A 27,949-nucleotide genomic window follows, 5' to 3' on the forward strand; every position below is an offset into this window, starting at 1 on the left:
AGTTCCGTCACTGTCTCCTCCAGTAGTTGTACTTGCCGTTTCAAGCTATCCACCTCCATGCATTGACTGCAAATGTATGCCCAGATCCCCAAAGGGGAATCAGAAATAAATTGCTTCTCATTCCCTTCATTTCATCTCTACGTGTCAACCAGCTCGGTATTGTTTGGAGAGGATACAACAGTTTAGGTACCATGAGCATTTTGACTAGCACCACTTTACCGAGCAAACTCAAAGGAAGATGCTGCCATGCCTAGCATAGCCTTCCAATAGTATTTATATGCCTGACAATATTTGTAGCGTAAATAAATTCCCAATTAATGCAAGGGCTTCATCGATGGTGGGATTGGTACAATCCACAAAGCCATTGGAGGGACCTGCTGTGACGAACTGCGGTCCCAAGAACAGAGGCAAAAGACCAGGCTACCACAAAGAAACAAGAGATGTCCAAAAAGCACACCACGTGGAGCCTGTTCCTGGACAAATGAGTATAAAGTTCAAATCTTTATTTCAAGTTCCAAACTGCATCAACGAACACTGGAGCCTAGACCTAACATGGGCCGTAGTTCGGCAAACTATGCCTTCTTCAGGGGTCTGTGAGGTTCGTGAATTAAAAAACGCAGTGGGTGAAAGCAATTAAATTACATTACATTAGTGATTTCTATTCCGTCATTACCTTGAGGTTCAAGGCGGATTATATATGAGTTGTCAGGACATTTAGGAGTACATTAGGAGTTGTCTGGACATTTTCGTAGGTGCTAAAGGGTGAAGTGGATTGTAAATGGGCTTGAGATGGATCTTGCTAGTTTGTCTTTATGGAGTTTTTGAATAGCAGGGTTTTTATTTCTTTTCTGAAGGTTTTGTAGTCTGTGGTCGAGATCAGTAAGTTGGAGAGTTGGTGGTCTAGTTTTGCTGCTTGGGTGGCTAGGAGGGCATCGTACATTTTTTTTCATTTGACGTTTTTGATTGGAGGGTGAGTGAATGGTGCATGGGTTCTCCTATGTCTGAATGTGGTGGTTTGAATTAGTCAGTTGTTCCAGTAGGCTGGGCTGTCTCCATTTATGGCTTTGAATAGTAGGCAGTAGAATTTGAAATGTATTCTTGCTTGTATTGGGAGTCAGTGTGAGTCGAGGTATGCCGCTGTGATGTGGTTGTATTTCACAGTGGCTTAGAGGCTATCATCTTAGTTAGGGTAGCAAAACATGTAAATCTGTGCATCTCTCCAATCAAACAGAAAAGGAAGCGAGATGTCTAAGGGATCAACCAATGGGACTATTTATTAAAGTTCTTTTAAAAAACAAAGTACAGTACTGAAGATAAGAAGGTCCCAACTAGGATCAGCTTGTTTAAGTGCCTTCTTCAGGGGCCAAACAAATGACTAAAACGAACTGGTTGAAAAATTGGGTAATAGTCAAAATGAACTTCTGCAAATTGTATTTGTCTTTATATAATTGTCTTTATACCAATGCATGCCAAAAAAATTGGTAGCAATGGCATGCCAATGTTCAGGAGGGCCCCCTGCCAGCAGTAGGAGTTCCTATTTGCTGAAACTGACTTTTAACCCTGATATTCCCAAAATGAATGGGGCTTGACTCAGATAAAGTAAAATATTGTCCGCAAAAAGGCTGATTTTACACTCCCACCACTATGCCTTTTATGGAATCTGTTTGCCTGAATTTAATGGCCAAGGGCTCAATAGCCAGCAGGAACATCAGAGGAGAGAGAGTGCAGTGTTCCCTCTAAGCGGGCGGGTGTTGTGAGCAAACTTTTTTCACTGTGAGCTAAAAATATCGGGCGCCAGCAAGTTATGAGCCAAATAAATATGTTGCTTTCTACCACAGAACTTCCTTACGTTTGTATGGAATCTATCCCCTTTCAACTTTAGAGAGTGCCCTCTCGTTCTCCCTGCCTTAGCTACTAAGTCTATTCCCTTCAGTACCTTGAATGTTTCTATCATGTCCCCTCTCAATCTCCTCTGCTCAAGGGAGAAGAGGCCCAGTTTCTCTAATCTTTCGCTGTACGGCAACTCCTCCAGCCCCTTAACCATTTTAGTTGCTCTTCTCTGGATCCTTTCGAGTAGTACCGTGTCCTTCTTAAAGTACCAGTGCTGGACGCAGTACTCCAGGTGAGGGCGTACCATGGCCCGGTACAGCAGCATGATAACCTTCTCTGTCTCTTCAGTCCAGCATCTGCCCCTTCCATTCACTGTCTGTCTTTCCCTGCCATCTCTCCTCCTGCCCCCCCCCACCCCCCAATTTGGTCTAGCATCCATCATCTTCCTTCTGTTCCCCTCATGGTCTGGCATCTCTATCCTTCCCTCCCCCCTGTGGTTTTTAGCATATCTCTCTTCTCATTTCCTCCACTCAGATCTGATCATTCTCTGCTCTCTCTTCCCTTTTCTTCTCTGGTCTTCCTTCTCTATTTTCTGCCTCCATCTAAATTAAATTCTTTCTTACTATTTAGTCCCGTTTCCCTCTTTTCACTGTGTCTACACACAGCTTGTCACCCCTTTCCCTCACCCCTCCATTATCTTACTATTTTCTTCCCCCTTTATTTATCTCCTCCTTCCATCCAGTATGTGTTCTTTCCCCACTTCCATTCAGCATCTGCTCTCCCTTCTCAACTGACATCCATCTGCCTTCTGCTCTCTCTCCCTTCTTCTCACTTCCATCATCTGTCCCCTTCTCTCTCTCTCTCATCTCCTCTATTCCATCATCTGCCCCTTCTCTCTCTCTCTCTCTCTCTCCCCCCCCCAACTTCCATCATCTGCCCCCCTTCCCCTCACCTTTGTGGGTCACTTTCTTTCCCCTGAGGGTGGCTCATGTCACAGGGGAAGCTTTGGCCGAGCAGAACCGCTTGATTGACAGTGGAACTTACTTGATTGATGTCGATGCTGGGGCCCGTTGCCGTTTGAAGGAAAAAAAAAAAGGTGGAAAAAAGGAACCTGTAAAGGCGAGAGGAAGGGAAACCTCCAGGACAGCTGCTTTTTGCCCTCCTTCAGCGGCCCAAGAGTTCAGACCAGCAGCGGCAGCTCTGTATGCTTTTAACTTCGGCACAGAGCTGCCCCTAATCAATAGTTTAGCGCGGTTTCATGAGGCAGCCTCGGGGCCTTTGATAGCCGGCCCGCTTCGATGATGCGATGTGGGCCGGCCTAGCAAAGGCCCCGAGGCTGCCTTATGAAACCGCGCTAAACTATTGATTAGGGGCAGCTCTGTGCCGAAGTTAAAAGCATACACAGCTGCCGCTGCTGGTCTGGAGGTGCGGAGACAAGGCAGGAGGCAAACGCGGTGGAAGGCAGGAGTCCCGGCGAAGGCAGGAGTCCCGGCACAGCGACTGCAACAGGAAGTTGCAAGTCAGCTGACGCCGGCCTTTCGTTGCGGCGGGGACCGAATCCTTCGCGGACCGGCAAGATTTTGTTTGCGGACCGGCGGTTGAAGAACTGTGCTCTACACTGTGTGCGCTGTGACGAGAAACATGTGCGCTGCGAGGTAATATTTTGTGCGCCAACGCACCCCAGCGCAGCTTAGCGGGAACACTGGAGTGCACCCCTGCCCAGTGCCCCTCTGGAGGCCAAAACTATCAGTAGGTTCCCATTTACCAGCAATCGGGCCTAAGGGTTAGCATACAATACTTGAACCCATCCCAGGAAAGGCCCATCAAGTCCATATTGTTTAAGTGCCCAAAATAAATAGTCCCATGAAATACTGTCAAAGGCCTTTTCCATATCCAATCCTGCTATGGCAGATGTACCTCCCCTTCCTTTGTGGTCATGCAGTGCATCCAGTACTTTCATCAGATTCATAAAATCATAAATGTCCAAGCACGAAACCCACCTGATTGAGGTAGGGTCTGATTTAATATGAGCCAGAGTTATCACCATTAATTTGACATCCCGATTCAGGAATGAAATAGGTTTGTAAGAGCTTACTAATTCTGGATCTTTTCCAGGTTTAGGTAGCAATACCATGAGGGATGTTCAATAATTTATTTACCACAGTAGGAAAGAAAAGAGTTTAAAAAAAATTTTTTATTTTTCAATATTGTTCCCCGATAGCCCCATACACTTCATCCACTTTTTCTGCAATGACTTTAACCCCTTTGAAAATAATTCTTCTGTTTGGCCTTCAAACCAGAACATCACAGCTTCCTTGACTTGAAAACCGCTGTCCACAGAAAGATTTCTTCAAAACTTGGAACAGAAAATAATCCAAGGGAGCCAGGTCAGGACTGTAGGGTAGATGGTTCAACTGCTGAAATCCACATTCTTGGATGGCAGACTTTGACTGTTGTGACATGTGCACTGGTGCACCTTTCTCAAGTCAGGACAGCTTAGCTTACTGTCTTGACCTGGGGAAGGAGGTGTTGGCCTCTGAGAGCTAGCTGAAAAATGTTTTTAAGTCCTTTCAATAAAAAAATTATCTTATTTTCAATTTTTTTATTTATATTTGTAAATCTTAATTTGTAATGTACTGTGTGCGATACCATCAGGGTAAAGTAATGGAAAATGTTTGCTCACAAAAATTTTTTTTTGCTCACATGAACTCTGTCCTTAAAAGGGAACATTGCTGTTGATGTATGTAAGTGCTGTGGCACTGTCCCATAAGACCCTGACCACTTTGCCTTCCAGGATCTTTTCGAAGGACTACAGCACTAGACAAATGGTTCTCAGTTCCAATATGTTGGTGGACCATTGTCCCTGAGAGGGCAACCATGAGCCTTGAATCATGTGACACTCGCAATGACCTCCCCAGCCATAGAGACTGGCATCTGTCATTAGTATAATCCACAAGGAAATGCGGAGAGGCAAGCCCTTGGACAGTGTCACTGCCTAAAGCTACCAACATAAGCTTTGATGTGCTTCCGCCATTCAGGTCAATGGCATCCAAAGCGAACCTGTCTGTAGAGACCAGTGGGATAACAGCGCATTCTGAAGAGGGCATAAATGAGCTTTCGCCCAAGGTACCACCGCCTATGGTTGCTATCATCAACCCCAGTACCTGCCAGTAGTGCCAAGCTGTAGCTGGGCTTAAACGAGAATATTGAATGGAATACCATTATTTGATTCATTCATTTTTTCTGATGCTGTAACGTCTTTCCGGTTCCGGTTTTCTGCTTAGTAAGTGGGGCATTTGGCTTTGCTTCTCCGCTGCCTTTTATACGCTGTTACACGCTGCTATTCAGCGATTTTCTTGGAAGAATTTTTCATTTTCTGTAGGTTCCTGAAGAAGGATGTTACCTGAAACTGAGTTCAGTTGAACCTTTGTTTATTCTACTTTCAAGCAACTGACAAAACTACGCATTTGGATCTCTGTCCTGAAACTGTTTGGGAGCTGCGTGGGTCCTTGGACCTCCCATTGAGATAAGTTTTGATCTCTTTACAGTTTCTTGGATTGTGCAGTCTTCTCATGTTTTATATACTACTAGTCTTATAGCCCGTTACATTAACAGGTGCTAGAATTTATTCCTTCGTCTCTGTCAGTAGCATTCAGTGTAACCACTACAGTACCTATGGGAACGTTTTCCAAAACTTTATATACAGATTGATTAAAAACAGGATATTGTCATTTGCATGCAGAACAATGACGTGAATTTGTGCAGTGCCAGATCTTACAGGATCCCCTCCATCAGTGGCTGTCAGAATAAGATGGTGAACAGCCTGTTCTTCCCAGTCCAGAGATTTCTCAAGAACTAATTCTGCATATTTCACTGCGCCTACTCCAGTTTGTACATTCAAAGTAAAGTACTCGCTGTTGCTGAGCTGGTAGCTCTGGAGAGAATTTTCAGCGTCATGTAAGAGATACCGAGCTCCTGGTGTTGTCGATTCACAGATTTTTAACTCTATTTGTTCATTATGGAACGTGGGTGAATTATCATTTATATCTAGTTTTCCTGATTGGGGAGAGCTCTTCCATCAAAGTTCATGTTTTAGTGCAAAGCTGATGCCTCGACTCCTCTCTCGATCCCCGCCTCGGGCACGCCGACCTCGGTTATTGCGCGCGGGGGGGGGGAGGCGTTCAGCCTGGGGGTGTTGTGAAGCCACCGTGGTGGTGGAGGTGGGGGATGGGAGGTACAAATTTTGAATTCCTGCTTCGTTCTCTTTCCCGGACGCTTCTCATTATTGAAGCACTACCCCCCTCCCCACCTCCCTTTAAAGCGCGTCTTTAACCCTTTAAATGATGTGACGGTGTTTTGGTTGTCGAAACTACGGCTTGTGTGTGCAGGGCCAATGTGGTGCAGGTTGGAAATGTCAAGGAGAGGGAGTCCCCCCTCACCAAGCCTACTGGTAGTGGGGGGGGTGTGGAATCTAGGCCCGAGTTGCACCCCCCCTCCCAACGCCTGCCCTACTCGTGTGGGGTTCACGTGGAAAGTGAATGGGCTGTGGGGGGAGGGGAGAGATGTTTTGCAGCAAATGGCAACGCGGAGCCTCCGGCCAGCTCCCATTATCGGACTTTCAGAACAATTGGGCGGGGGGGTAGCCCTACCCTGCGTGCGTTTGCTGGCCCAAATACACTGTAAGAGAGTAGGGGATGTGCTGGAGATTGTATGCCTCAGCGCGCAGGGGTGGGGGGAGGGGAGCGGGCAGGCAGGATCACCCTCATCTTCCGCTCACATAGTACCGGTGGCTTTTCCTTTCCCCCCGCCCCCCCCCCCCGCTGCAGTCCCACTTCATTGTGGCTTCCTGTGAACTCCAGGAAGCAGCACCTTCGCGAGTGTGGGGCCATTACAGCAGCGGCGCGAGATGGAGAGCAGGGAGGCTGTGGTGACGTAGTACGCGCGCATGCGCACTCGTGCCGGCACACCCCGACAGAACAGGGATCAGGGAACACGTGGCGCAAGTGCGCATGCGCAGCTAGCATTTTATTATTATAGATACTAGCGCAATGCTGTTTTGGTTTACACTGTTTTAGTGTTTTTTCACTTTATTAAGTTTTGCACTAATTTGTATCTCACATGGAAGACGCTATGATGGTGAGGTTTGTGGTGACACACGGATTGCAGTACTGAACGTTCATTCGTTCACTTGACTATACAATCCTGCACTCAAAATTTATTAATTTACAAATTTAAAAACTTTACTAAAATATTTTATTATTTAGATTTTTCTGGTGTTGTGCTGCATAATTTATTTAACATTTATGTTACAGAACTTTTTTTACTTCAAGCTATAGGAGCTGGCATTGTCAGGAACTTAAAATCTGGGCTTTAGCCTCAGCTTGCATGATTCTGATAGAAAAGCACGGCCTTCTGCCACGTTAAAGAGGATCCCCAAGTACTCCAGCGATTGGGTCATTCCAAATGACTCTTTTGGAACTTTATAATCCATCCCAGGTCTTGCAGGAGCTGGACAACTTGTTTTCCTGACTTCGGTCTCTCAGCCTTGGACAGAGCCCTGATTAACCAATCATCCAATATGGGTGTACCTGAATTCCTGTGCTGCTGCCACTACTGGTAAAGGTGTGAAGTGCTTTTGCCAAGCTGAATGGAAGTGCTGAGAATTGAAAATGCTTTTCAAGCATATGGAACCTGAGGAACTCGCTTGCAAAAGGAAAAGCTGAGGAGATGGGGGACTGTCCATTGACACAAGGAGGCGGAGCTGAAAAGCTGTAGATCAGTGGTATTCAACCTAGTCCTTGGGGACCACCTGGCCAGTCGGGTTTTCAAAGTCTCTGTCATCCATATTCATCGTGGATATCCTGAAAACCCGACTGGCCAGGTGGTCCCTGATGACTGGGTTGAATACAACTGCTGTAGATGATTCCTTCAGCAAAAACTCACGGGTAGTAGGTGAATAACCCACTGGTCAAGACTCATGCTCCTTTTGCACTGCAATGGCCACTTTTCAGGTAGAAGTGATCCCCAGTCACACCTGCCCCTACCATTTTTTCAGTCAAAATGGCTACCAAGACTGCCACAGAGATCCCAGCAGCCATTTTAAGACTGAAACTGGCATGGGCAGGAGTAACCTCCAGTTGGGGATGTGCTCTCTCTGACATAGGGGGGAGTATAAGGATGCTTTTTCTGTCAGGGATAAGGTGCTGTTTTCAGTTACTGCAGAAACCAAGTGGCAAATTTTGGCTGCCGATTCAGTTTCAGTCAAAACTGAGAATCCCAATTTTGGTCATCCTTTAGTATGAATTCAAGAAAACACAGGATAACCCCGGAGGATCTCTGAGTAAAGGATAGTAGGTATTAGTAGTTGGTGTGGATGAGTAAACTGAATAGGCTGGATGGTCTTTTTCTGTTATGTTCTATGATCTCTGGGAGGGGAATCTATTTACCAAGTTGCCATCACCAAGTAGGAAAAGTAGGAACAATCTCAAGTTCAAGACACTGGGAGCTGAGCTGACACCTCCCCCAAACTTGGCTACAAATTCTCAGTGGAAGCCCCCCCACACACACACACATTCCTTCCCAGAAAGATAAGACACCCAACTTGGTGAAGCTATCTGTTTCCCTTTTTTACCTTGTTCCAGTCCAGTTTCTCAATGTCCACCAGGATCCGCATAAGCTCTGGGATGGCCAGAGAAGGATGGGTGTCATTCAGCTGGATTGCCACCTGCCGAAGGGGAGACAAAACAGACAGCAAAGGTCAGTTGATTAGCAGCAGCCCAGGGGAGGCTCCATCCTCATCTTATCCTGCCTAAGTTTACCTTTTCTGGGAAAGCATCGAATGAGGTGCGCACAGGGTCCCGGCAGCCAAATTTGGAGGACTTGAAACGCCGAATAATATCCTGAAGTGTGGCAGCCACCACAAAGTACTCCTGCTTCAGACGTAACTCTTTCCCCTCAAAGAACTGAAAAATACAGTCAGAGGAGGGGGATAGTAAGCTGAGTAACTGACTTTCTATTTCTCTCCTAGGTTCCTGCTCCGTTGCCCACTCACCCTCGTACTGCCATTCTTTTCAGCCCTCTCTAGATCCACCTCTTGCCTCAAGTGCATATAATATGAGAACAAAGTGAGGTCAAGGGATTAATTATAAAGAGAGAATTATTGCAATCTCCTTCCCCTCCTATCCAAGCATTCCATGCTGACAAAATGTTATTATCCCGCCCCCACCTCTTCACGCCCCTTAAAAGATAACCAATGAATGTTCTATTACAACACAGAGGGGTAAGGGTCTGACACTATCAATTTTTGCCCTCCAGCCCAACCCATGTTGTGGTACTCACATTGTCATTGGGATACAGGACCCGGGAAATGTTCTCAGCCAGATTCCTGTCCAACACAGCCTGTATATAACCGCCGACGTTAACTGTGTTTAGTGGAGAGAAACGTCTGTGAGAAACTTTCACCATTTAACTTGCCCATCCCAATCTGGCCCCATATAGCTCTGTCTTCTGTCTGGCACTACACAAAGATCAATTATCATCCCCCTCTGATCATCCATCCATCTGGCAGCTCCCCCTCCCCCCCAAACCATCACTTCCTTCTTGTTCACTCACAGTCCTTCAGATTGAACTCGTTGGGAGCTTTGGCAGACCACAGCCTCATGGTGTTCACAGTGTTATTCTTGTAGCCGGGCACTGGAGTGTCATAGGGCAGGGCAAGGACTACCTATGGGAAGTGGAAAGGAGACCGCCGATAGCAGCATGCCAAACGAGGATGGATATTCCTAGCCTAGAATCTACAATGACCAAGAGGAGGAGCAGCATAGGTTCGACCCTCGGCTTGCCTCTTTACCTGTGTGTCAACCCACTTGCACCCTTCGCTAGTGTGATCCACGCGGCCATAGAAATGAACAGGCAGCATATACTCGGGTCGGGCCTTTTCCCAGGGGTTGCCATATCGGAGCCAGTCATCTGCTTCCTCCACCTGTGTGAGAGAGAGAGAGAGAAAGTAGTGGTGGTGGGGGCACTGCAAAAAGGAATTCTGGCCCTGAATTGTATTTCTCCAGCCCCCCACCCTTAGAATTTATCTCTCATTGGTTTTAAGTATAAATCTCCCCATGACCAGTCGGGAAGTCAATAACAGAGTAATCCATGAGTTAACACCCCCTCCACCCCTATTCAAGCACTTTACTAAAAAAATGTCTCTATCACTTATCTGACAGAATGGGAGTGAGATATTTCCCCCATCCCCCTGACTAGCAGTATACCGAACAGTATACCTTACAGCTCACAGTAAGAACCACCCTTATCACTCTTTCCTGCTCATAGTAACACCACATTCTGCCACCTGACAGAAGTGCATTCAAGAGACAGTGACGAAACACCCACAAGAAACTCACCTGCCAGCCATTGCAAATCTTCTGGTTAAAGATGCCAAATTCATAACGAATGCCATAGCCATAGGCAGCCAGGCCGAGGGTGGCCATGGAGTCCAAGAAGCATGCTGAGAAGAGGAAAGCAGATTACAGGATACTAGGGAAGGGACAGGTGAAGGAACCAGAAAAATCCCACCAGGAGTTAGAGCCATGCACAAGTCAGACAGGAGACACTCCCTCACCCAGTGACTTGGCCAACATCTGTGTGCTGCAAGCCATCCCTGATCCCAAATACCATGACCATACCCGATCTCCAGAACTCTTACCTGAAGGGATTCTCCCTCTCGAGACTCCCACCCCTATGCGAAAGCAGCCTGATCAACGCAAAGCAATAAAGCCCAGTTACATGAGCAGCACCTTGCATACACCAATCATGTGATGACCCTGTTAGAGAGAGCAGCAGGAGGGGGAGGGGTGAAGGTTAACCCCCATACTGCATTAGGAGAGGAACATATCCACCCCCACCCACCTGTCCCAAACCAAAAAAATAAAAAAAGACTGGGAAATCAGCTCTTGTATTTCAGCATTAAAACATTACAACCTAACCTGAGAGCTTAAAGAAAAAAAAAAATCATGAAAGCAATCCTAGCTTGTTAAAGCCTTCAAAGCCTTGTATACATATTCCTGTTGAAAATACAGACAATACATGAAGACCTGCAAATCAAGATTTTGATTTTTATTCTTACTCCGACTATTTCTATAAATATTTTTTCACATTGAAATATTCGAGTGGGTGCTGAAAAGTTTTCTGCTCAAGAAGGGAATGACATGGAGCCATAAAATTTACAAGCTATTCCACATATTCACCCCTAAATTCAACACACTTGGCACATTGAGTCTGAAGTTTCTGTAGCCCTTTCCAAAAAAACACTCTGATGTCTCATCACTAAAATATCGCTCCGCTGCTGCAATCGCCTCAGAATCACTTGAAAATTGTCACCCTTTTAAACACTTTTTAAGGTTTGGACACAGAAAATGGTCAGATGGAACAAAATCTGGCGAGTAGGGTGGATGATCTACGCCAGGGATGTCAAAGTCCCTCATTGAGGGCTGCAATCCAATCGTGTTTTCAGGATTTCCCCAATGAATATGCATGAGATCTATTTGCATGCACTACTTTCATTATATGCTAATAGATCTCATGCATATTCATTGGGGAAATCCTGAAAACCCGACTGGATTGCGGCCCTTGAGGAGGGACTTTGACACCCCTGGTCTATGCACTGAAAACCCAACTGCATCAAAACATTCATTGTTTTGCTTCTCCTTTTTTTTCTTTCAATGCCTCCTTTAATCGGCACAGCAAGTCACAGTAGTATTCTGTATTAACTGTTTGGGCCCTTGGAAGAGAGTCAGTCATTACAACACCATCCTGATCCCAAAACACCGTGGCCATGAACTTTCCTGATGACTTTTGGGTCTTGAATTTCCTTGGTCTTGGAGAAGTTGAGTGCCGCCAAGTGGTGTGATCATGTTTGATCAACAGTAACTAGTCGTTCCAAAATGTTGGCACCAGCTTGCTGAAAATGTTGCTCGACGTCTTTTCACATCAGCATTCAAACATTTGGGCAGTACTTGGCTGACAGCTTCGGCATACTCAACTGCTCGTGGATCCAGCACTTTCTCTGGATATCTGTAGCGTCTCAGCAGTGGTTTTCGCAGATATTTGCCGATCAGCCAAAATCAAGTCATGGACGTGGTCAACAATTTCAGGAGCTGACACCATTTGAGGCCTCCCAGAGCTTGCTGCATCTTTGGTCTCAAAATCCCCATGCTAAAGCTTTGCACACCACTTCTTCACTGTGGAGTATGTTGGGCATTTGTCACTCAGTGTTTGCATCATACATCATTCATGAATTTCCTTTGGAGTTTTCTTCCGCAGGAATAGGAACTTCATGACTACATGGAGTTCCACACTTGAAAATTCCACATTTTTCGTTGACATGGTTCGATCAATTGTCTAAAACAATGTTAACAAATAGCATTACAATTCTGCAATTGAAACTTTGCAAAATAAAACACTCTTTTCGGCTACAGTGGCAAAATAATGCTCAGAATTTAGGGAGTTGGATAGGCTGAGAACTTTCCGGCACCCCCTCACACAGAGTATGTTGTTTAGATCCATGAACTAAATTCCTCATGTGAAAAGTGTACAAGGGTATGAAGACTTCTGTAATGCACTGTACTCTTGCCTAGGCTTCCCCTTCATGGGTAGTGGAAGTAGCAGCTTTAGGACAGATGAATTTCACAACAAAAGCACACAGAGTGACAAGCAGCTGTTAAAAAGCATTCTACACCTCTGCAGTGATCGCTATAAGACCATAAGAGGGTCTAAGGCCTGTGTCAGAAGCCAGTCCAACTTGCAGAACTTCTGCAACAAATGCACATCAGGTACATTTATGCATAATGGAGGCGATGTATGAAAATCTCTTATGGACATTAGTTGCAGAAATTCTGAAAATCAAACTGCTTTTAAGCCCTTTGAAACTGGATTTGGAAACTCATGCTCTTTACTGTCAGGGACAGACTCAGTTGGGCTTAATTTTACAGTCTCCCATGCATTAACACACAGGCACAGAGACCCACTGCCACCCTGGTAGATTCTTTGCGTTGTCTACTTTTCTTAGAGAAACCAGAAACTGGGACCAGTCCAGGGACTATAAATGCCACACTGCTTTGAGACACAAGTTCAAAGCATCTCCTCCCTGGAACCTGGAAGCTTCGTAGGGGTGCAGCAAACCCAAATCCTGTAGAAACAAGAAATAGGGAAGGAAGCACAGATGATTCTTCCTCTCTCACCTGCCAGACGCCCCAGGCCTCCATTCCCTAGTCCAGCATCTTCTTCAATCTCCTCAAGGTCTTCCATGTCCAGGCCAAGCTGTTGGGGATGTGTGGGGGAGGGTTAAAGCAAAAAAAAAAAAACAAAAAAAAAAAACCATGAGGAGCTATTATGAAGTTACAGAGAAATATTTTTAAAAACAATAGGAGGAAATATTTTTTCACTCAGAGAATAGTTAAGCTCTGGAACGCATTGCCAGAGGTTGTGGTAAGAGCTGATAGCGTAGCTGGTTTTAAGAAGGGCTTTGACCATTTCCAGGAGGAAAAGTCCATAGTCTGTTATTGAGAAAGACATGGGGGAAGCCACTGCTGGCCCTGGATCGGTAACATGGAATGTTGCCACCCCTTGGGTTTTGGCCAGGTACTAGGGACATGGATTGGCCACCGTGAGAACGGGTTACTGGGCTTGATGGATCTTTGGTTTCTCCAAGTTTATTTAATCTTTGATATAGCGTTTATCAAATATACCTATATGGTTTACAATTTTCAAATATTATAAAAACGAATAAAAATTAAAAAGGAAAATTAGAAGGGGAGTCAATACAAGCTGACTTAATAGAGCCAAAAGGAGAAGGTGGGAAATGGTAAGAGATTAAGTACACTGAGGTAAAAAAAAAATCATAAGAGGGAGGAAAGCGAGAGAAGGGGATTGACACAAGAGGGTAAAGTAGAGTTCGCTTCAAAAGAAGCGTTTTATTTTGGTATTACCAATTACTGGTATGACCCAGTAAGGCTATTCTTATGTTCTTAAGGTTGGAAGGAGGCCAAGACAAATGGTCAAGGAAACCCACAGTAACCTGTTGCCGCTAGTAGTGGAGGTATGCTTCTGCAGCAAGATCTGGCTGCCAGAGGCTCAAGGTAATGGATGGCAGCACCAAGCTACCTCCAACAAAAGGCAAATGACTTCCTCCCTAGCATGATACTTAGAATACTAAACTCAGTTTATAAATTAATGCACTAACCATTGCTCCTGCTATGCTTCTGTTTTCATAAGAAAAGTAGAAGAGTGGCAGTAGGAAACAATTTCAGCCCACTCCCTTTCCCTCCCTAGCTCCTTCAGCTGAATCTCCCAGAATAGTGAGCTTTTCAGATAAAATATGATTTTTTTAAAACTCCCTTCCACCCTCCCCCTATGGGATTGCCACAAGATCAATTACATCCTTTTGGTTCCTAGAAAAGGACAAGAATGATAAAAGGTTTGGGACGACTTCCCTATGAGGAAAAGGTAAAACGGCTAGGGACTCTTCAGCTTGGAGATGGCTCAGCTGGGTGATATGATAGAGATCTATAAAATACTGAGTGAAATGCTTGATACATTTGGGTGGTCTGAGTTATGTTTTCTTTATTCCTGAACAGCTGAAATCTTTTATTGATCTCAAGAAGATTGTTTAAAGTCAAGTGTAAAATGGTCAATTAAGAGATATATTGCTGGAATTGGGCAAATGTATAGTGTTTTATTTTAATTTCTTGAATTGATACTTCGTATTTTCGAGTTCACTCCCCTTATTTGTGGACTATATAGAGATAAATGTTTCTTGTTTTTCTCTTGTTTTTTCTTCTTGTTAACATAATATCTTCCATGTTTCTGTAACAAGTGTAATCTTGTATAATGTTTATTGGAAAATGAATAAATAAATAATTAGAAAAAAAAATACTGAGTGGAGTGGAAAGGGTAGATGTGAATCACTTATTCACTCTCTCCAAAAATACTAGGATTAGGGGGGTAAGTGATGAAGCTACTAAGTAGTAGATTTAAAACTAACTGGAGAAAATATTTCTTCACACAACGTGTAATTAAACTTTGGAATTCGTTGCCGGAGAATGTGGCGAAATCAGTTAGCTTAGCAGGGTTTAAAAAAAACCAAACAAACCCAGGTATGGATAATTATTATTGAGATGGCTTGGGGAAATCCACTGCTTATTCCTAGGATCTAGCTAGGTACTTGGGACCTGGGTTGGCCACTGTTGGAAACAAGACATTGGGCTTGATGGACCTTCGGTCTGTCTCAGTATGGCAATTATGTTCTTAGCTCTCTGCCCACTCATACCTGATATGTAGCCTCGTCGCATGCATTCTCCAGAGCGAGATTCACCATAGTGTTCTGCAGGGTGCGTCCCATGTAGAACTCCAGGGACAGGTAGTAAATACGCTGCAGAGAAGAAAGCATAAGGTAAGGGCTTAAATAGCGATAACCATGCTCCTCTTCCTACAAACCCCTCCACCCTTTCTGGTCCAAATCCAATCCTTCCACCAAGATCAGAGAGCAGGTGGCTACCAACTGCTTTTATTATTTGCACAGCAAGTTTCAAGTTTTATTTTGGTTTGATGAATTGCTTATTTAATTTACTAAGCAAATTACAACTTTAATAAAAAGTATAAGCATATACCATTTAATTATTAAATATAATAGGTTAGACTGACAGACTTACAGACACATAAGGTAAGAAAGGGCAGAATTACAATCCAATTTTTTAGAATATAGAAGAGAACATGAATGGAAAGCACTTTAGGGAGGGGAGAGTGATAACTCAGGAAAAGCTAAAATAAACTTTGAGCATTGTTAAAGATTAAAAGCATCTTTAAAAAGAAAACACTTTAAGTTACTTTTAAAGCGACTCAAATCATTTTCTTCTCTTATATGTTGAGGTAAGGTATTCCATAGTTGCGGAGCCATTACTAAGAACATATCATGTCGTCGAGTTCCAATAACTTTCAAGGAGGGGACTGCTATAAGTTTCTGATTAGTGGATCGAAGGGAACGCGACGTATTGTGAGGGATAAGTAATTTATTAATGAATTGAGGTTCATTAGTAGACAAAGTTTTTAAATACTAAAAGTAAGATTTTAAAAGTAATGCGGTGATTAACTGGGAGCCAGTGGGATTTGATCCGAAAGGGAGTGACATGATCATATTTTTTGCCGTTACGAATCAGTTTTAACGGCAGCATTTTGGATTATCTGAAGACGCCTCTTTTCTTTTTGTGTCATATTTATTAATAAAGAATTACAATAATCAAGTTTAGCAATAATTAAAGAATGAATTAATATATTTAGTGATTTTGGCTCTAGAAACTTAGAAATTGAGCGAATCATTCGTAGCCTATAAAAGCAAGATTTAACGGTGTTGCTTACATGTTCATGGTAAGAGAGTCTTTCATCAATGATGACACCCAGTATTTTTAAAGATGTTACCGACTCTAAATGGATATTATCTAGGGTGAACGGGGCACTCAGGCTTATATCTTTTTTCCATGGGAAAAGTAATGCTTTTGTTTTCTGAATGTTTAGGGCTAACATATTGGAATTAAGCCATTGCTTAACCTTCACTAACTTTCTTTTAATCTCGATTATTTCTTCTTTATTTTCTGGATTTAGAGGGTGTATAAGATGAATATCATCGGCGTATGAAAAAGTATGTACATAGTACTAGACCAGGGGTGTCAAAATTCCTTCTCGAGGGCCGCAATCCAGTCGGGTTTTCAGGATTTCCCCAATGAATATGCCTGAGATCTATTAGCATAAAATGAAAGCAGTGCATGCATATAGATCTCAGGTATATTCATTGGGGAAATGCTGAAAACCTGACTGGATTGTGGCCCTCGAGGAGGGACTTTGACACCCCTGCACTAGACAGACATAGGGGGCTAAATTTGGTGGAGACAAAACAAACAAAGAATCCAAACAGAACTTTAGTGCAATATCGAGTCGAAGAACAAAAACAGAAACTGCAGTGATGATGTACTGGACGCCAAGAGGCTCATAATCAAAAGAGAAAAACGTCCAAAAACTGGCCTAAGTCGGCACTTGGATGAACATTTCTCAAAAGCGTCCAAGTGCCGATAATAAAACTGGGTTTTGGACGTATTTCTAAACGACCTAGGCCTTTATAGTGCCGCTGAACGACAAAGCTAAACGGGGCGTTTCGGGAGGAGTGTCGAGGGCGGGAGTTGGGCAGGACATGGGCCGGCTTAGACTTAGTTGTACAGCATGTATAACCGAAAGTTTTACAACAGAGCTTAGACGGAACTTGGATGTTGTGACTTAGACCATGTAAAACATGGTCTAAGTCACAAAAACCCACCTAAAGTCACCAGATAAGCACTGAAAACACATAAAACAGACCCCCATACACTACCCGTGATCAACGACCCCCGAGGACGCGGTATATAAACTTAAGGTTTAGTTTAGTTTAATCACACGTTTAAAATTCAGCCTCCAGACCATCATCACCTGGCCGCCTGACATAGGAATGCCTAGTCGTCCAGCACAGAGGCAGCTTAAGTCGTCTTGGGGGTGGGATAGGGACCCATAGAGAGGAGGACCCATGCCCATAAGCCCCTGTGATCACTGCATTGATACTTAAACATGTGCACTGCCCTATACACCCCCAAAACTCTTTTGTACTGGCATATAAGTGGCTCCTGCAGCCATAAGGGCTATTGGGGTGGTAGATAAGTGTGTCTAGGGGATTCTGGAGGTGGTTTGGGGGGCTCACCATAACCTATAAGGGAGCTGTAGGGAGGAGAAGTCATTGCACCCTTTTTGTGAAGTTCACAGCAGTGCCCTGTAAGGTACCCCATTATGTAGGTGGCATGTCTGGGTGTGCAGTCCATCACTTTGCAGACCCCTCCCATGTCCAACAGGGCTTGTTCTAGGTGTTTTGGACTTGGACAGAAAGTTGGACGAAAATGGTATAAAGATGGACAATTTAGTGGCTTGGATGATCAGATCGGCAGGACGTATAATTAGACGATTTTCGAAACGAAAAAAAAAGTTGGACGTATCTTTTGAAAATGTGTCTTAAGTTGTTTTTTCACTTTGGACAACTTGCGAAATGGATATAAACGGACTTAGACGTCCCTTTCGATTATGCCCCTCATAGTCTTTAATAAAAAAATCATTTAAAAAATGAACAGAAATCAGTTTGTTTCCAAAAGGGCTGATAAGACCAGACCCGGTTCGTGTTTCAGAGAAACACTCCTTCCTCAGGGGGGTCCTAACAAGTATCAGAAGAAGAGAACCTGACGGATAACAACTGATTAAAAACTGGAAACAGCAGTGGATAGCCGTTAGTACTCGTACGCGATGCAGGGAAACAAACCGTTTTAAGTTCATTTTTTATGATTGTTTATTAAAGATTTGGGCCCTGATTCTCCAAAAGTGTGTCCCGATTTTAGGCAGCTGTAGACGTCCTACAGCTGTCTAATCAGCCAATCGGGATGCACGTTTTTTTTAAAAAAATGCTCCCCAGGCAGGCCGCCCGGGAGAGGCGTCCTATACTAAACGCCGATTCTGTAACCGGCGTCTTTAGAGAATCGGGTTAAATTAGACGCGGCCACTATACTTATGGCAGCAAGGGATCTCCCTGCTGCAATATGTATAGCGGCCGCGGTTGTTGCGGCCGCCTGTCCCATCACCGACAGGAGGATGCCCAACTCCTCCTGTAGGAACCCCGGACCCCCCTCCCCCCCAAACTCGTAATCGCCGACAGGAGGATGCCCAACTCCTCCTGTCGGAACCCCGGAACCCCCTCCCCCCCAAACTCGTAATCGCCGACAGGAGGATGCCCAACTCCTCCTGCCGAAAAGCCCAACGACCCCCCGCCCCAACTAATCTCCCTCCCCCAACCTTTCAATGTTGGTCAGCTGGACGGGTCTTGCTGCCGTCCAGCCGACGGGTCTGCCTCGTGGAAATGAGACAGCACGCCTCTTCCCGGCCCATCCCCGCTAAATCTAAGGCCTGATTGGCCCAGGCTAGGCACCTTGGCCAATCAGGCCTTAGGATTAGTGGGGATGGGCGGACCCGCTATGCCTAAGGCCTGATTGGTCCAGGCTTCTACAGCCTGGGCCAATCAGGCCTTAGATTTAGCGGGGATGGGCCGGGAAGGGGCGTGCCGTCTCATTTCCACGAGGCAGACCCGTCGGCTGGACAGCAGCAAGACCCGTCCAGCTGACCAACATTGAAAGGTTAATTGGGGGAGGGAGATTAGTTGGGGTGGGGGGTCGTTGGGCTTTCCGGCAGGAGGAGTTGGGCATCCTCCTGTCGGCGATTACGAGTTTGGGGGGGAGGGGGTTCCGGGGTTCCGACAGGAGGAGTTGGGCATCCTCCTGTCGGCGATTACGAGTTTGGGGGGGAGGGGGTTCCGACAGGAGGAGTTGGGCATCCTCCTGTCGGCGATTACGAGTTTGGGGGGGGGGGGGGGGGTTCCGGGGTTACGACAGGAGGAGTTGGGCATCCTCCTGTCGGCGATTACGAGTTGGGGGGGGAGGGGGTTCCGGGGTTCGGGGTTCCGATAGGAGGAGTTAGGCATCCTCCTGTCGGTGATGGGACAGGGGGCCGCGGCCGCTATACTCTATTGCAGCAGGGAGATCCCTTGCCGCGATCAGTGTAGCGGCCGCATCTACTTACAATGTAGACCAGCATTTTGCTGGCCTACATTTTAAGCGTCTCTTCCTCTACTAGGGAGACGCGTAGGGCCGCCTAAGTTCGCCTAAGGCCTGTAGGCGAGCTTAGGCATCTTGCGGGTCTCCCTAGGCTCCCGGAGGCGCCTTCAGGCCTGCCTGGGGAGCATTTTTTTTAAAAAAAACGTGCATCTCGATTGGCTGATTAGACAGCTGTAGGACGTCTACAGCTGCCTAAAATCGGGACGCACTTTTGGAGAATCAGGGCCTTGGTGTCCAGTACATCATCACTGCAGTTTCTGTTTTTGTTCTTGGGCTAAATTTGATGAAATCACTATATTTGTTTTTTTCTGTTACATAGAATTTTTTGGACCCCCAGTTCCTTTGCAGAAGTTAAATAGTTCTAAATCTAATAGATGTTGGCACTGTCATCTTGAAATAGGGGCACTGGATCATTTGTTGTTCTACTGACCTTTGATACTCAACTTTTGGAAATCTATATGGGGACATATTAATTTGATTCTGGAGACTGCGGTTCCGCTGTCGTATGAAGCGGTAATCTGTGGGACATTGTTATCTCCTAAACCTCCAATAAAAGCAGATTACTTGGTATAATACTGGGGTAGCCATGCAAATGGTCACTAAAAATTGGAAGAATTTTGACAGATTAAATTTCACTTTTTGGTGGAATTCATTATGCTTGTGTTAAAAATACGAGAAAATGAATTATGAACAAATGGGCAATAGTAAGTTGTTTAAATTGATGTGGGGTCCATTAACCAATTTTATCAATTTTAATTAAATGGTTTATTCCCTTATTTCCAGATTGATTTGCACATCCAGGGAAGGGGGGGGGTGGGTGGGTGGGAGAGGGATATTATATTAGGATTTGTTTATTAATTACATGCATATTGTGTTGTATGGTTTTATTGAATACATTGGAATTAGCGTGGGTGGGAGGGGGTGAAAATGGTTTCTCATATATTTATTGATGGATGTAAGTGCTATTTTTCAAATTACTTATATGTATTCCTTTATGCACTGTTTATAGATTGAAAATTAATAAAGATATATATATAAAAAGAAATCACTATAATACCAGGGACCAGATTCAATGAAATAATTAACATACAAAACAAAATACAGCTGGCTTACAAACACTGAAGTAATAAAATATTACTGATTGGGGGAGGGGACAATCATTTAGCACAAAGACTCAATGAGCACCGATCCAACTCAAAATTGCCACAGCGGTGCTCTTATAGAGTACAGCAACACTATCATTGGCCGGGCTGGACTAGAAAAAAATGAGGAAAAACACAAAAACCTAAAAAAAAATAAAAATAAAAATTAGGAAAATTCTCTTGTTTAGAAAAACAAACAGGATCAACCTACCCCCAAAACAGTAATATATGAAAATGATTTTGTCTCAAATAGTACAAAATAAATCAAACACACTGCTGAAGAGAGAAGTCACTTAGCCGATTGCCGTCACTCTCCCAGCAAGGATCTCTGAGCTAGGTCTGCAAGGCAGTGGAACACAATTTCTTCCACTGCAGCAGCACTCGAGAAAAAGGCCAAAATCACTTCAACAGAATTCCCCTCCAGGCCCACATTTAGCAATGCACCATCCAAGAATTTGATAACATGCCATCTATGTAAGAATTCAAAAAAAAATGTGCCTATATCTAACCCCCAAGAGCAGGGCTGCCCAAGTCCGGTCCTCGAGATCTACTGGCAGGCCAGGTTTTCTGGATATCCACAATGAACATGCATGAGAGAGATTTGCATACCAAGAAGGCAGTGCAGGCAAATCTCTCTCACACATATTCATTGTGGATATCCAGAAAACCTGGCCTCCCAGTAGATCTCGAGGACCGGACTTGGGCAGCCCTGCCCAAGAGCATACAAATACCCATACATACATTCATACATGCTCCAAAAAAGGTGCAAATCTACACATGTATCTGCATATTTCATAAAATATGCCTATACAGTACATCGCTCAAGCTATACCCCCAGAAATGCCTGCACACAGATAATGTAAAAGTAGGCGCAATCTTGGTGTGGCTGTGTAATATTATAAAAACCCATTTCCATGTGAAAATACAGCTTTACACATGTGAAAACACAAAAACTTTAGAAAATCACTCCTCCATCCCCACCCATAAGGGGTGCTTTATTGGAACCTACTATACACTTTAAAGAATACTAACATAACCAGGTATACACACATGAGCATTTAGGCATCAACACTTACACCAGGCAAAGATCATAGAGATACAAATATAACTTATGGAGAAATTAGATCTTATCTGCTAACTTTCTCTCCTTTAATCCTGCCACACAAGTCCAGAAGCTTTGGGTTGTGTCCACTGACCAAGGATGAATTTGTTGATAAATAGTGAAAAAAAAACATTAAAAGTACAGTATAGTAAAATGGTCCAATAACTGGAAATCTATTAGGGAGGTCTCTGGACAGGTCTTCTGGGACTAAAATAAAGAAATTTAGCAGGTATGACCCAATGTCTTCTTCCTTAGTATCCTTTCCAGACCAGTCCAGAACCTGTAGGATGTATCAAAACAGTCTCCAAGATGGGTGAACTCCAAAATTTCTGCAGCATACAATTGTATTCCTATCCAGAGCAACAATGTTTTGTGAACGTGAAAATAAACGATTATATCGCCAGTCTGCAACTACGAATAGGAAGTATTGCTCACTATTGCAACCACGAGGTCAAAACAACTGACAAAGCTTTCAAATTTTAGGTCACTTCCTTTGGAAATTAAAATATGTGCTAACATATTAGCTCAGCTACCAGGTAATGAGTTTTTGAAGTTGGCTCACTTTACCTGAAACTTGCAAAGAGAAATATTAATTTGCCCAACCCTAGAAATTGGTTGGTATTTCAATGCGCTTCTAAAAGTACACGATAGGCATGGAGAAAAAGTGAAAGGTTTGATCTACCTAAAATCTTTGAAAATCAATGCAAAAGCAAGAACATAAGAGACTTGCTTAAACTAGAGAAAGGATTTGTGCATGTTAAAACTTGCAACTCAACATTCTCTTAGAAGAGACAGAAACCAGATTAACTATAGTAGTGGTTAAGTGGAGGGGGCTCTCAGAAGACAAAACATTTCCTAGGCAAAGAACACTCCTGGTTGTCTCAAGATCAGACTGTAACCCAGAGGAATAAGGAAGATCTGTCCTGGCCTAGGAGGGTAATTTTCTTTAATATTCATATTCTTTCATCTGTCCTCCCCTCAAAGGGAAGCGCCAGTCTGAAAGCAAGGGGAGGAGTACAGAGGAGGCTCAGTTTCCCTGGATTAGCAAGCAGTATGCATTAGAGCCAAAGAGTATGAAGGAAGGGTGGGGTGGAGAGGCCCAATGCATTATAGGAAAGTGACTTCAGGGAAGAGCAAAGGCAGGCCTCGTTGCACTACTTTTGAGCAGTTGGAGGAAAGCATGGACATGGTGGGGCAATGGGAGCTATGCCCTAAGCAGCCAATGGAGGTCACACCAAAGTGAATTTCAACTTGAACTGCAGCTTTGTTAAACTGTAACCAAATGAAATTCAAACACCCCTGCGGGTGGCTATCAGGTACCCAGAGAAAATCTTGTCAGGTGGGTGGTGGGCTACAGGCATGACTGTACAGATGTGACCTAAAGTTTTGTTAGGCAAGGGCATATTTTCTTTGAATTGTTACTGCAAGGAAGATTTGTGAGACACTTAATGGGAGGGGAAAAGGGATTAGGACTGGGACTTATATACCGCCCTTTTGTAGTTATACAATCACACTCAAAAGCGTTTTACATACAGGTACTGCAAGCATTTTCCCTATCTGTCCCAGTGGGATCACAATCTATCTAAGGTTCATAGACAACGGCGCTCACTCCCTCCTGCAACCAGTCCCCCTCCCCGCCCCCCGAGCCCTGTAACTCCTACCTTAACATGATGCACTGGGGAGAGGCTTAAGGCCCAGTGGTGTCATAAAAAGGAGGAACAGGACGTGTTTTGATACCTCCTGCTCCCAACATTAAGGTAGGAGTTACGGGGCACTGGGCAGGGAGACTCTGGTGGCAGAAGGGAGTGGGCATCCTCCTGCTGTTTTTATCTGGGATGGGGGGGAGGGTAGGTTCTTCATGGCAGGAGAGAGTGGTCATCCCTCCTACTGTTGTTTTTTGGGGGGAATCGCTACGTGTCGGGGAGGTGCATGTTTGTTGGGGGCGTTGGGGGATTTTTTTAAAAAAATTTTATGCAACAGATATTTTGCGTGTGTAATACATACAAAATACTTGGCCCTAAGACTATGAAACTTTATTATTCTTTTTACCTAGATTTGGAAGAATCTTTGTTTGTTTGGACTGTGTGATTTTTGCAAGCTACTTAAAGAGACCTGAAAATCTGGACTAGATTGGGAGTTTCAATTGTGTTTTGTTGTTGGCGAGGTGAAGCAACCCAACTAACCAATCAACCCAGAGTGTACCATGCCCCTGTGCAAAACCACATTATATAAAGTGTGAAATTCCTCCAAGATACTCAAAGAACAGAAGTCCCTTGCCTTAAGCAGTGAAATCATTCAGAACAGGAGAAAACGCACACGAACCTTGTACGCAATCTTGAAAAGCATGACTAAGTTGCAACTTGAAGATTCTCAAGCTACTTCTACCTGGATTCCAACCTGAAAAAAAGGAGCAATTACATCTTACCCAACTTTTATTTCCTTTAATCCTATTGGACTAGTCCAAAACCTATGGGTTTTGCCCATCGAGCAACAGATGGAGACAGACCAAATACTTCTGAGCTCTGCCCTATAAGGGCACTGTGCAGCCATTGGTCTTCTGTATTTCAGATGATGAAACAATAGAAATGAAGTATTTTTTCCTTCATCTGTCTTGTACAAGTAGCAAAACATATCTTTATCTAGAAACTTGACAACCTTGATATATATATATATCTATAATAATAAAATGCTAAGCGCGCATGCGCACTAAAAAAAACGTGTTCCCTGAGATGTCCCGAAAATACGAGTGCGCATGCGCGCCTACAACGTCACCACAGCCTGCTCTCCGTCTCCACCTCGCGCCGCTGCAGGCCCCACACTCGCAACTCACACATCCACTGCAGCCTAGCAACTCCGACCACAACCTTCCACCCTCAACCGCCTATGCCGGCTCAGGCTGGCGCGTTGAGGAGTCGGAATGCAGACCCGGAAGAGCGAAGGAAGCCTCACACTGAGCAACTTCTGCCACGGTCCCGGGTTCCTCTAAGCCTACCCTTCTCGCGGTCTGGCCGGCTACCTTAGTCCTTTGCCGCCGCCGCAACCCCCTTCCCTTCCCTACCCGCGGTCGACAAAACTCTTGCCTCCAGCAGCCGACGCAGCACTTTAAACACGCTGCTTGGCGGACTCTACTGCCTTCATTTGCTCTTCCGTTTCTCTGATGACGTCATCAGGGACATGGAAGAGCAAATCGGGGCAGTAGAGGCCGCGAAACAACGTGTTTACAGTGCTGCAGCGGCTGCTGGAGGCAAGAGGTTTGTCGACCGCGGGAAAGGAAGGGGGTGGCGGCGGTGGCAAGGGACTAGGGGAGCTGGCCAGACCGCGAGAAGAGAAAATCGCGTGGGCCACGAAGAGACAAGGAGGAACTGGGAAGAAGGAAGAGGGAAAGGGGCCTGCTTTGGGGTAAGGGTGTGCTTGGAGGCACACAGCTTTGCTTGGGGGGGAGACAGAAGGGGGCCACGGAGAGACAGGGAGGAACTGGAGCTGGAGAGGGAAAGGGGCCTGCTTTGGGGAAGGGCTGTGCTTGGAGGCAGACAGCTTTGCTTTGGGGGGAGACAGAAGGGGGGGGCCACGGAGACACAGTCAGGGAGGAACTGGAGGGCCAGAGGGAAAGGGGTCTGCTTTGGGGGAGGGGTGTGCTGGGAGGTAGATAGCTTTGCTTGGGGGGGAAAAAATGGGGGGCCACGGAGAGACAGTCAGGGAGGAATTGGAGGGGTAGAGGGAAAGGGGTCTGCTTTGGGGGGGAGGGGTGTGCTGGGAGGCAGACAGCTTTGCTTGGGAGGGGAGACAGAAGGGGGACCACGGAGACACTGTCAGGGAGGAATTGGCAGGGTAGAGGAAAAGGGAGCTGCTTCGAGGGGGCAGATCATTTTGCTTAGGGGGGGAAGACAGAAGGGGGGCTACGGAGAGACAGGGAGGAACTGGAGGGGGAGAGGGAAAGGGGGCTGCTTTCTAGCACCCGTTAATGTAACGGGCTTAAATACTAGTATATATATATATATCTAATCTAATCTAAACCTTAAGTTTATATACCACATCATCTCCATGAGAATGGAGCTCGACACGGTTTACAAGAACTTAAAATAGTGGGTAGAGAAGAAGAAAAAGGATTATATGAACTTATGTGTAGAAGGGGGGAGAGAAAGGGGGGAAGGATAGAGCTACAATTTGCTGAAAAGCCAGGTTTTCAGTTGTTTGCGGAATAACTGAAGGGAGCTCAGGTTCCGCAGCGGGGTGGTGAGGTCGTTCCAAAGACCTGTGATTTTGAAGAGAAGGGATTTTCCCAGTTTGCCTGAATAGTGGATGCCGCGTGGAGAGGGGAAGGCTAGTTTAAGCCTTTGGGCAGTTCTGGAGGAGTCGGGACTGGAGGAGTTGAAAGACAGTGGGATAAGAGGAGGCAGGATTCCGTGAATGATCTTGAAAGCCAGGCAGGAACATTTGAAATGGATTCTGGAGATTATTGGGAGCCAATGAAGTTTGGCAAGGAGTGGGGAGGCATGGTCAGACTTGCGTTTTGAGAAGATCAGTTTGGTTGCAGTATTCTGGATTAGCTGGAGTCTTAGAATACTTTTTTTTGATAGATTTAAGTAGATGGCGTTGCAGTAATCTAGTTTGGAGAGGATGATGGATTGGACAAGGATGGCAAAGTGTTGTTGGCTGAAGTAGGATCAAAATGAGAGATGTAAGGTATGCCACATGAGCAGAAACTGAATTGTTACAGTAATGATACAAATCACAAGAAGACCTCTGGAATGGTCTGTTAGGACTACAGGAAAGAGTATCGTGTAAGAATTTCTTCTTCCTTGCAACCTGACTGGACCAGTTCAGTCCCTGCAAAAAGAGTAAAGAAATCCTTAAGAACAGCGAGTGTGAAGTTCCCGCCACAATAACTTCAGCTCCCAAAACAATTTCCTCTCTTGTACTTACACCAAGCTTATAGTGCTTTGATATCATATGAAGCGTCGAAGACCTAGCTGCCTTGGAGATTTTAACCAGCGCCACTGAACATGACTCCACGCAAGAAGCTAAGACCCTCTAGACCAGGCGTGGGGAACCTTTACACAGAGAGCTACATGAATATTAGAGAGTTGCGCGGGGACAGAAATCCCACCCATCCCCGCCCGTCCCAATCAGGATCCTCTCCGTCCCCACCCGTCCCCACCAGGATCCTCTCCGTCCCCACCCATCCCCGTCAGGATCCTCGAAAGGAATTACCTCCATCCCCATAAAAAGCAGCAATTACTTCTGACAGGATCATCAATTCCACAGTTTCTTTTGTGCTTGCGCTGCTGTTTTCCTCATGGAATCTCTTTGGTGGAACCCATTTTTTGTTTTCTGTCAGGTAATTAACTTATACACCTCTTTTACTAAGGCTGACGTGTCCATTATATTATATGGACGAACCCTGTTTCCAAAGCCTTCCATCCCCGTGGGAGTCCCGTTGGCTAGAAGGGGGTCCCCGTGGGAGTCCCGTGGGCAAGAGGGGGTCCCCGTGGGAGTCCCATGGGTTATGGGGGGATTCCCGCGGGACCTTCGTGGGGCCCGCGGGATTCCCGCGATCTCCGTTCCCGTGCAGACCTCTAATGAATATCAGTACTAATCCTGTATGAAATGTCAATACTATCCCTAGAGGGTCATAATACAGTACCATGTAATGTCAGAACTGAAAATACACACAGCTCTATAGACTACCTATGATAGATAGATAGATAAAAATATCTAATTAGAATCAATTTGAGAAAAAAAAAAACTGCTTGCGTAGCTTTTCTGAAAATATTTTAAAATACAATATTTAAAAATCACCAAAACTCTAGTTAATGGTATTTTCTGTGTATTCTTCCCATGGTCTCAGAGGCTGCATAAAATTCAATAGCAGGTTACCTTCAGCCCACAGACTACAACATGTTGCCCACCCCCACTCTAGAAGAACATGCATAGTAACATAGTACATGACAGCACATAAAGACCCAAATGGTCCATCCAGTCTGCCAACCATACATGCTCTATAAATTAATAATTTAATTTAAATGATCCTTTTTCTTAGATATTTCTGGGCAAGAAACCCAGAGCTCTGCCTGGTAGTATACTTAGGTTCTATCTACTGGAGTCTCTATCAAAGCTCACTCCAGCCCATCTAAACAATCCCAGCCATCAAAGCTCTCCCC

General features: G+C 45.0%; 1 protein-coding gene across 2 annotated transcripts in view; it reads right to left on the reverse strand.

Annotated features, from left to right (window-relative positions):
* PYGM (glycogen phosphorylase, muscle associated) overlaps positions 1 to 27,949 on the reverse strand; it is a 67,292-nt gene that overhangs the window by 18,445 nt on the left and 20,898 nt on the right. For both annotated transcript variants that reach the window (XM_033955265.1, XM_033955264.1), the window contains exons 2-9: positions 15,149 to 15,250; positions 13,062 to 13,140; positions 10,227 to 10,330; positions 9,680 to 9,811; positions 9,442 to 9,553; positions 9,169 to 9,251; positions 8,649 to 8,792; positions 8,462 to 8,554 (exon numbers count right to left, since the gene is read on the reverse strand). In XM_033955265.1, coding sequence (XP_033811156.1) covers positions 8,462 to 8,554; positions 8,649 to 8,792; positions 9,169 to 9,251; positions 9,442 to 9,553; positions 9,680 to 9,811; positions 10,227 to 10,330; positions 13,062 to 13,140; positions 15,149 to 15,250 — 849 coding nt within the window. The remainder of the gene's footprint in view (positions 1 to 8,461; positions 8,555 to 8,648; positions 8,793 to 9,168; positions 9,252 to 9,441; positions 9,554 to 9,679; positions 9,812 to 10,226; positions 10,331 to 13,061; positions 13,141 to 15,148; positions 15,251 to 27,949) is intronic.

Source organism: Geotrypetes seraphini, chromosome 8 (assembly GCF_902459505.1).
Source record: "Geotrypetes seraphini chromosome 8, aGeoSer1.1, whole genome shotgun sequence".
NCBI classification, from domain to species: Eukaryota; Metazoa; Chordata; class Amphibia; order Gymnophiona; family Dermophiidae; genus Geotrypetes; species Geotrypetes seraphini.